At 41.9% G+C, this 10,270-nt stretch overlaps 1 protein-coding gene across 1 annotated transcript; it reads left to right on the top strand.

The window, feature by feature from the left end:
- The first annotated feature begins 2,518 nt into the window (after nucleotides 1-2,518).
- On the top strand, nucleotides 2,519-9,242 carry smu1a (SMU1 DNA replication regulator and spliceosomal factor a). Its single transcript, XM_050042826.1, has 12 exons — nucleotides 2,519-2,637; nucleotides 3,215-3,425; nucleotides 3,907-4,059; nucleotides 4,544-4,654; nucleotides 4,869-4,997; nucleotides 5,128-5,247; nucleotides 5,372-5,488; nucleotides 6,144-6,271; nucleotides 6,372-6,498; nucleotides 6,611-6,778; nucleotides 7,013-7,165; nucleotides 8,310-9,242. The coding sequence occupies exons 1-12, from the start codon at nucleotides 2,612-2,614 to the stop codon at nucleotides 8,406-8,408; spliced, it is 1,542 nt and encodes a 513-aa protein (XP_049898783.1). The 5' UTR covers nucleotides 2,519-2,611; the 3' UTR covers nucleotides 8,409-9,242.
- The last annotated feature ends 1,028 nt before the right edge of the window (nucleotides 9,243-10,270 follow it).

Raw genomic sequence — 10,270 nt, forward strand, 5'->3', positions numbered from 1 at the left:
ATGGTATTGTGTGAAAACACCACCACCTCCCCTCCCCTCCCCGTCCTCCTCATCGCCTCCCAATATATTTCTCCATCTGCAAAGGCAAATGAAACCAAAGGAGGTCTGGTGTGTTTCTGGGTGCCAAATTCATTTCCAATGTGGATGGGGCTAAAGTGGGATTATGTCATGATTGCCCAAAACAATCAAATCCAGACCGTGGGGCTGCAGACTGAAGTGGTGCTGCACTGAGCATCATCATCACCATAACCTTGAAAGACCTTCACTGGCGGAGAGAAGAGAGTCAAGAGGGCCTGTGAGTCTTAGCTGTGCAGATAGCGCCCCCTGTTGACCGTCCTTGAAATAAACAACAAATAGTATCAGAGCAGATGATGGCTGTGCACAGTAATGCTTATGACAAGCTCATAACAGTCACATTACAGGTCCTCCTAGTGCCTCAGGACACAAACCTATCCATGCTTTGACTTCATATAGAAGTATGCAGGAAGAAAACCAGTCCAAGAAGCAGCCATTGACAAAATAGTAACTCTGATGTGTTCTCTTATTCAACTTCTAGCAGAAAAATAATGCTGCTGGGCTCCACTTGAGGCTCCTCAAGGACCCTTGTTGGTCCCTGGACTCCGTTTTAAGAATATCTGATCTCAAGTGTATTAAACTGTATTAAATCTACTTTATGAAAACCAACATTAGTGGTTGTTATTGTGGATGGATGAATGGATGAAGTTGAATTAAATTGGATATAGCTGACACTGAGCAACCCAAACTAACACATAAAATACATATCTGCTTATCCTGTTGGGGGTCATGGGGGGGTGGAGCCTATCGCAGCTGGCGTTGGGTGAGAGACAGGGTTCACCCTGGACAGGTCACCAGACTATCACAGGGCTGACACATACAAACAGACAACCATTCACACTCACATTCACACCTACGGACAATTTAGAGTCACCAATTAACCTGCATGTCTTTGAACTGTGGGAGGAAGCTGGAGCACCTGGAGGAAACCCACGCTGACAGCTGACACGGGGAGAACATGCAGACCCCACACAGAAGGGCTCCCCCACCCTGGGTTCAAACCAGGAACCCTCTTGCTGTGAGGCAACAATGCTAACCACTGTATCACCATGCCGCTACTACTTTTATTAGCCTTTTTGTACATCAGCTAGAAAATAAGTTCCATTTAAAAGGTGTGTAGGATTTAGGTACATCAATTGGCAGAAATGGTATAATATTCATATACCATAACTAAGAACTAAGAATCATGTTTTCGTTAGGCTATGTTAAATTGAGCCCATTTATATCTACATCCAGAGTGGGTCCTCCTCTCCAGACATCGCCATGTTGTTTCTACAGTAGCCCAGAATGGACAAACCAAACACTGTCTCTAGATGGGACCATTTGCGTTTTTGTGTCGGCCACCATAGCTCTCCTACATGCTTGGCCCATGGAAAAAAGTTACAGTTGGTTGGCCTCTGAAACCTTACAGCTACAGCTAGGTGCCACTAAATTCTACACACTAGACCTTTACCTGTCCATTTTGTTGCTATTCCAAACTGAGAGGGGTTAGAAAGCAGCAGGGAAGATGGAGGTAGATTAATTTACAAAACCACGAGTTTAAAGAATTAAGTTAAAGTGATGATAGTGTGAATGAAAGAGACATCCACTTGGTTGTAATAAAACTGAATGAGTAAAGACAGCTGGAGTTAAAGTTGTGAGTTGGATTAAGGAAAAAATTGACAATTTCAGTCTAGCTGATATTCCAAGAAGTGGATTTATCATTGTTGGATGTATGTCATCGCAGGTGGTGTGTAGACATGTTCTTGGAATATGTGGTGAATATGGATATGAAGCGTAAATGGGCAGAAACAGTGGAAAAGAACCCAAGTGTAATAAGTGAAGGGGGGAGTCATGAAGCATGATGGGCAGACTGTCCAGAGCGAAGGAAAGAGATGGAGGTCATGAGGCCCAGGTCCAAGATAAGGGTAAGTCATGAGGAAACAAGGAAAGAAAGGATTCAAAAAATAAGGAAGATAAAATTCAAACATGCCCAGTATTGTTTGTGTAAGGATAAAGTTTAGTTCATAGCATTTCTGGCCACGGTGATTTATTGTGCTGCCGAGGCAGAGAGGAAATCTGAGGAGTTGTTGATGCAGCGAAAAAGATTTTGGAAGTACTGGAGAGGAAGGTCAGAGGTCTGCCCCCTCAGAGCCAAGACTGATAGGCCTACTAGAGAATACATTTCTCCAATATTTATTTATTTAATATTTAATTATTAATAAATTATTTATTTATTATTATTTATTTATTATTAAATTATTTATTTATTTTATTTTTTGCAAATTTTGTGACATTAAATGGGACAGTTGAGTCTCAAATTTCAATCCATAAGAAGGTGGACATTTTGGATGCAAACCGTCGTTAAACACCGCGGAAAAAGAAGAAATAAAAGACACCAAATTCCGAGTTCATCTACCACCTCCTCACAGCGAGCCTTTTATTTTGAAGGTCCTCAACTCCTCCCACTACTTCCGTGTTTGCGTCCGTGTCCTGCGTGTCTTGCCTATCTCGCAGACTCGAGTGGTTTTTGGCTACAGTTTTGAGATAAATAATCATGTCTCTGGAGGTGGAATCAGCAGAGTGAGTAGCCCAGTTAATTTCCCTTAAAGCAGAGTGAATTCTACAACAAATATCCCGCTAATAATTCCGTATTTGATCATATTTTGTGTCAGTGAGGCCTGCCGCATCCTTCGCTGCAACCCGTTAGCGTTAGCATCCTCAGCTAAGCTAACAAGCTAACTTACAGTCATCCCCATAGAAGTTGTTTGCAGTTTTCTAGCTGCTGTAAGTGACGGCATATAGTCCGAAGTGTCCCTCTGTTATTTAAAGAATTAAATTACCCTTACTTTGTAATTCCATTACTGCTTCATGCAGTAAACAGAATTGACTGATTGGTGAATTAGCGTAAGATAGCTTGCTAACGTTAACGTTTAGCTAACGTTAGCCTGCCAGTTGTCACAGATGCTGCTCTGACTGGGGAAGTAAATCATTCAAACTTTAGCGGCACAAATCAGTCGATTGTTATTTCTGTAACTGTTGATAATTTTCCTAACACATTCCTATGACTTCTTATTCATCACATTGGAATTGGTTGCAGCTGAAATATCTTACAATGTTTGTTTATCTAAATGTCTGGCATCATGTGTGTTTTCCACAGCGTGATCCGTCTGATTATGCAGTACTTAAAGGAAAATAACCTGCAGCGGACATTAGCCACCCTGCAGGAGGAGACCACCGTGTCCCTGAACACTGTGGACAGTATAGAGAGCTTTGTGGCGGACATAAACAGCGGCCACTGGGACACTGTCCTGCAAGCCATCCAGTCCCTCAAGCTGCCAGACAAGACCCTGATAGACCTTTATGAACAGGTGAGGCTTGGATCGAATATGGTCTCAACATCGTGTACTTTGTATTGTGCTCACACAAGACTTTGATATCCTCCTGTATCTATAACGAGTTTGCAGAGGCATATTATTGCCTGCTTTTGTTTTTTAAATATTTCCATTGTTTTCCAGTCATGGTACAAACCAGTTTTGTCATCTATGTTTCATTGTTGTTCCATTTAATTTCTGCACATCAATCCTTAAACTATAATCTGATGTCTTAGTATTTCTGATGAACCTTGATGTCTCTTGTTTCCATGCAAATAAACTGTTTGTTTAAGATATTGTTTTTGCTCATCCTTTGTTATTCCAGATGTTTTAGTTTATCATTTCTGAGATAAAAGACCCCGCTGATGGCATCGCTCACATCAAGAGATGTTTGTGTGAAGGTGTGGAAGGACCTGAGGGATTATGCCCGTAGTCAGGTGCCCTCTAAACTTGAATGTCTGTGTTGTTCCTGCACCAGGTGGTGTTAGAGCTGATCGAGTTGAGAGAGTTGGGTGCAGCCCGTTCCCTCCTCAGGCAGACAGACCCCATGATCATGCTGAAACAGACCCAGCCAGAGAGATACATCCACCTGGAGAACCTGTTGGCTCGCTCGTACTTCGATCCCAGAGAGGTGAGTCCAAATCAGACGTGTAACAATATGCAGTCCTTGTTCACCCACGCTCATCCACCCATCCAGTCATGTTAAGAGCAGCTGGTCATTTTACTTTTGGATTCAAAATACCAAAGACCGTTTGATTGGTTCATCTTCAGAGACACATTTTGTACCTATGGTTGTCCATTTGAAAAATAATTTACTGTAAGCAGTGAACACTTCGTTCTCAGAACAGGAAATGCCATAGTTTGGATACATGGGTACATGAAGTTATTTCAAACCCAACAGGTAAAAGGCTAAAAATAAGCATTACTTTTACACTGAATTTCCACTTAAGTATTCTTCATCCTCACAAGAACAATAGATGGAAGTGAAATACAGTATAATATCTCCACATGTGCATTCATAACTCATTGATTAAATTCTAAATGTTGCATAAAGAGAACATCTGAAAGAATACAGTTGTGTAGAGTTTCTGAAGTTTGTGTTTCTTGTTGTTTAGGCATATCCAGACGGCAGCAGCAAGGAGAAGCGCCGGGCAGCCATCGCCCAGGCTCTGGCTGGAGAGGTCAGCGTGGTGCCGCCCTCTCGTCTCATGGCTCTGCTGGGACAGGTCAGTGATCTAGAAACCTGTAGGTGTGATGAGTGTCATTCCTCAGTTGGAGACTTACCATAAAATATTTATTTAGTGTCATAATCCTGACATATTTGCACCACATTTTGCACATTTGTGTCTTCTGATCAATATTCCCCATACATTAAGTGAAGTCATGCTGCCATCCAGATAAATTGCTGATGATGATTTTGTCTGTTTTTTCCTCCTTCAGTCTCTGAAGTGGCAGCAGCATCAGGGCCTCCTGCCTCCTGGTATGACTATCGATTTGTTCAGGGGTAAAGCTGCCGTTAAAGATGTGGAGGAGGAGCGCTTCCCCACCCAGCTCAGCAGACACATCAAGGTACCCACACTGTCCCAGAGTATGAGATCGGACTGCTTCACTGTTCCAAACTGTGCATTCAGTTGTGGTCATTTGGAGGACTTCAGTGTTTTAAGTGTTCTGACATCACTTCTTTTTCGTCCCTGCACAGTTTGGACAGAAGTCTCATGTGGAGTGTTCCCGATTCTCCCCTGATGGTCAGTACCTGGTCACTGGCTCTGTGGACGGCTTCATCGAGGTCTGGAACTTCACCACCGGCAAAATCAGAAAGGTAATTTACGCACGATAAAGACACATAAACCAGATTTACTGTGTGGTTGAATGTAAGACTTAATTTTATCATTTCAAAATGACTTCTGCTGACTTGAAATAACTGTGTGCACTGTGTCCTGCAGGATCTAAAGTACCAGGCTCAGGATAACTTCATGATGATGGACGATGCAGTGTTGTGTATGGGCTTCAGTAGAGACACAGAGATGTTGGCCACCGGAGCTCAGGATGGAAAGATCAAGGTAGACGAGAAACAATACTTCTATTTCTCTCACTGCTTTTACATCCTGTTGTTACTTTACAGCTAAATATAAGAAAAGTTTAATTATCAGGTTCTTCCTCTGGCACACCTGGATTATAGCCAGGCTTCAAACAATGCACATTATTTTTTGTTTGTTTGTTTTAATGATGCGTGAAAGGCTTTAAAGTCAGAGATAAAACTCTCTCCAGGGCAGGGAAACTCTGACATTCAAACCTGGAAAAATCCAAAGATAATGGTGCATGAAATGTAACTAGAACATGTTTTACTGCAGAAAATGCTGACAGCTGAAATTGCAAAGCATCACTTAAAATATTGAGCTGCCTCAGTGGCAGGTGGACAAAAAAGTTAACTTCTAACCTTGCCTTCTAGGGGCTTTTAATTTGAAAATCCAGCTTTATCTGCCACCTGTTTGTTTAACTACTGAAGTAAAACATTTGTCCAACTGAAAGGCAACACTTGAATTCCGAGTAATATTATTGAATCCTTTTATTTCCAGTCAACCTAATCTGTATTTGCGAGTAGTACTTAGGGTAGTTGCTCACAGATGCAGTGTCATGTTGCAAAAACAAATTGAGATATCTGTGTGTGTGTGTGTGTGTGTGTGTGTGTGTGTGTGTGTGTGTGTGTGTGTGTAGGTGTGGAAGATCCAGAGCGGCCAGTGTCTGAGGAGGTTTGAGCGCGCCCACAGTAAAGGAGTAACATGCATCAGTTTCTGTAAAGACAGCAGCCAGCTCCTCAGTGCCTCCTTCGACCAGACAATCAGGTAAACTCATACCTGACCAAACAAACACACTTACCCGTTATTCTTCTTTAAAGCTCAAAGAAAATCTAACCTAACTTCATTTCTTTTCTTCCTGTGTAAGAATCCACGGACTGAAGTCTGGCAAAACTCTAAAGGAGTTCCGCGGTCACTCGTCATTTGTGAACGAGGCCACCTTCACTCCAGACGGTCACCACGTCATCAGCGCTTCTTCAGACGGTACAGTCAAGGTGAGAGGAGCAGCTGCTAAAATAGGACGTCTCTTCACAATAAACACAGTAAATGTCATTATGTGCCTGTAGTGTGCTGTGTGTCTTTAGCCACGTGTGTCTGATCCCACAGATGTGGAACATGAAGACCACCGAGTGCACCAACACCTTCAAGCCTCTGGGCACGTCGGCCGGCACTGACATCACAGTCAACAACGTTATCCAGCTGCCCAAGAACCCGGAGCACTTTGTCGTGTGTAACCGCTCCAACACGGTGGTCATCATGAACATGCAGGGACAGGTCAGTTCAAACTAGCGCAGCACAGAACAGTTCAGCAGGAAGTCGGCGCACAGTGTTGCTCCAGTGACGGGGTGCTGAAATCTGCTCTGGAGCCGTTTCATAAACTGTGGTTAACTGTATTTTTCTCAAATATTGAACAGTAAACATTGAAAGTGTGTGTTTGTTGTTTGCTTATGAAACTGAACCTGCCTACCTGCCTGCCCTTTAACATCCATGCTTTGTGTGTGTGTACAGATCGTGAGGAGTTTCAGCTCTGGTAAGAGGGAAGGTGGTGACTTTGTGTGCTGCACTCTGTCGCCCCGCGGCGAGTGGATCTACTGCGTGGGTGAAGACTTTGTGCTCTACTGCTTCAGCACCGTCACCGGCAAGCTGGAGAGAACGCTGACGGTATGTTAGTGCTCTCAGGAGCTCGGATCACAAAGTGTCCAAAAATACCACAGAACATTCCCTCCTCTGCTGCTGCCACAAAACAACAAAACAATCAGACTGTAATGTTCAGACTTAAGTCTTGAAGCTCTTTTTTCTTGCTCATTGATTGCTTTTTAACGAGCATAAATCAGTGTTGTATCTGTAGCTTGTAACCTAATTTATAATGAAAAATCATTCCTAGATCTGCATATGTTTTTGTAGTTCTCCACTAGCGACTTTAAACGTGCAGTATGTAATTTTCTGCCACTAGGGGTCTCAAACCAAAACAATAATAGAAGACAGAGTTGGATGACGTCACAAAGTAGCGTGGGATCATGGGAGCTGTAGTCATAAAACAGATAAAGATCTGGTGTTTCTCACTCTGTGAATTTACCGGCATCAGCTCAGCATTATAGAAACCTATCGTTAGATGTTGTGGTTAGCCAGCCTCCGCCCCGCAGCGGAGGCTGCTGGCCGGAGCGCTGGTGCCCCGGCGGGCAGCAGTACTTGCAGTACACTGGTGGAAATGATTAATATTTCGATAACATCAGCCAGATGTTTGCTTACCTGTCTAGTAGAACACACACGAGGTCGGCGTCGAATTGTAGTCCTAGATTTTCACGAAGCTCTCTCCATCTCGGAAAGGCCACACCAATATTTATCCTTGATTTAGCTCTCTTCTTATCCCAAATTCTTCTGGGATCGCTTGGTTGACCCGTACGTTTCCGTTTTACCGGCTTGTTTACCGGGACAGCTTCGGTGTCAGAAGGTGCAGCAACCGTCAATGCATAATCGTGATCCATGACGAGTTAGCTTAGCCTAGCAACAGTAACGTTCATTCTCTGACGTCTCATCCGGTCTGCTTCTTCTTCTTCTCCTTCATTTAATGGCTATGGTAACTGGAGTTACGTCGCCATTGACATGCGACCTAATGACACGGTCCGTAATGTTTATTAATATTTCATATTTATCTGGGTTTGAAAAATTGTTGGAAACATTTCTGATAATCAAAGTACACAACTAAACAAAATATATAATATTGGTTTAGTCGTTTTTAGACATTTTTATGTGGCAAACCTACATATTATACCTTTAAACGACATGTTCTTGCTGCTCCCTCCAGGTCCATGAGAAGGATGTGATCGGCATCGCCCACCACCCCCACCAGAACCTCATCGCCACCTACAGTGAGGACGGTCTGCTGAAGCTATGGAAGCCTTGAGGTGTTTGACGCCAAACTGAGACTGGACGTTGTCACACAGCAGCTGCTCTCTTCACTCTGGACACTGCTCTGCCCGCTCTGTTTCAGATCACTGTGAACTCAAGGACTTGTTATACATGTGGACGATCTCAGTAACAGCATACGTTTAAATATTCAGCTGCATGTTTCAGTTTGTGCAGGTGATTTACCTTTTTACCACTGAAGCCATGCAGCTGGATATTAGTTGCCAAAGGCAGAGTGTTTGCACAGCAGAGCCTTTTTTACCTGAAACTGTTTCAGTTTGTCCAAAAGAAATGGTGACATCTTACAAAGCAATATAAGTTGGCTTTTCTTTTATTCAGTTGATGAATTTGTATGGGAATGAATGTGTCATGTTGTTTCAGTGATTCAAAATATCCATAATTCAGTTTCAGTTGCAGGTGAAATAAAAAAGGTTCTGCTGTTCAGCACCTGACCTTTACAGACAAACATCTTTTTGGAGAGAGGAGGGGAGTTGTCAGATGTAGATACTAGACTCCGTTTCGTTTTTAAAATTCCTCTTTTTTTGTAAATATATTTTTTATTTGCATTTTGGATTTTGTTTTTCCAAGAACACCTGGTTAAATAGTGTTTTGTTGTTTGTGTCTCTTTTTCTTCTTCTTGTTGAGTCCCACTTTGAATTGAATGGCATCACTTCAGATTCTTAATACACATAACACATTCAGTTTAATAAAAGGTCATTGTACGGCTTTTCCCCCACATTAAGAACATGCATTGGAATGAGACGTAATATTTCAATGTATAAATGTCAATTGTTGATATTTTGTTTTTGCCATTAAAGCTATTTAACCAGAACACTGGAGAGAAGTGATCTATGGTGCTGGAGAACTGGAATATGGACTAAAACTGTCATTTATCTGATCAGAGAGTAAAACTTTTTAAGAGGGTTTCTAGAAACAACGACAGCAGATGTCACTGTACCGCCATTACTAAACATCTTTGTAAGGGGACCTCAGACTCTATAAAAACACAAATAACTGAATATCCAGCCATGCATGGTGCCTCTGTGTGACAGGAAGTGGGAGAGATGAAGAGTTAACTGAATTTGATCCCTGTATAAACTGTAGTTGGACAGTTGTTGGTACAGCATCTCTGCAGGGAGGAGCATCAAGTCAGTCAGCAACACACATAACAGGGTTTTGATAACACCTTCAAAATAAAAGCATGGATTTGTCACTTTAGAATATTAGAGTTTAAAAGTGTGCTTTCTTTGCATCTGTGCTGTGTCTTGTCACCAACATTTTCAAACTTGAGCTCTTTAAAAGTCAGCTGTACATCATCATCATCATCAGAAGCATGAAAAGGGTGATTAATTGTAAACTTGGATGATGATGTTGGATTATCAGCTCAAGGAGATAATCCGTTTTAAAGCTATTTCTTAGGTAGACCAACAATTTTTCTGCCAATCTTTTTGATTTTCTTCCATATAGATGGTACAGTATGCGAAAAGTTTATTTTAATCTAAGCCACCTGAGGATAAGTTCACCACCTTGCCATACCCAACTAACATTGCAAGCAAAAAAATCGACTGTTTAAGACTTATTTTAGATGGTTTACAGGCATTACATTGTCTTTCTGTGTTGCATTTTATGGGTGAAAATTATTATTTTAATCTACCTTTTAAAGGCTGCATTGAGCAATCATTTTTTATTTGTGATCAATATGCTGATTATTTTCTCAAGTAATAGTTTTGCTTATAAAATATCTGGAAATAGTGAGAAATGCTATTATACTTTCCTAGATACAAAGGTGACACCTTCAAACTCCCTGATTTATCCAACCATATGTTTAAAACCTAAATATACACTCACCGGCCACTTTAT

The sequence above is a fragment of the Epinephelus moara genome, chromosome 4, assembly GCF_006386435.1.
Source record: "Epinephelus moara isolate mb chromosome 4, YSFRI_EMoa_1.0, whole genome shotgun sequence".
Lineage (NCBI taxonomy): Eukaryota > Metazoa > Chordata > Actinopteri > Perciformes > Serranidae > Epinephelus > Epinephelus moara.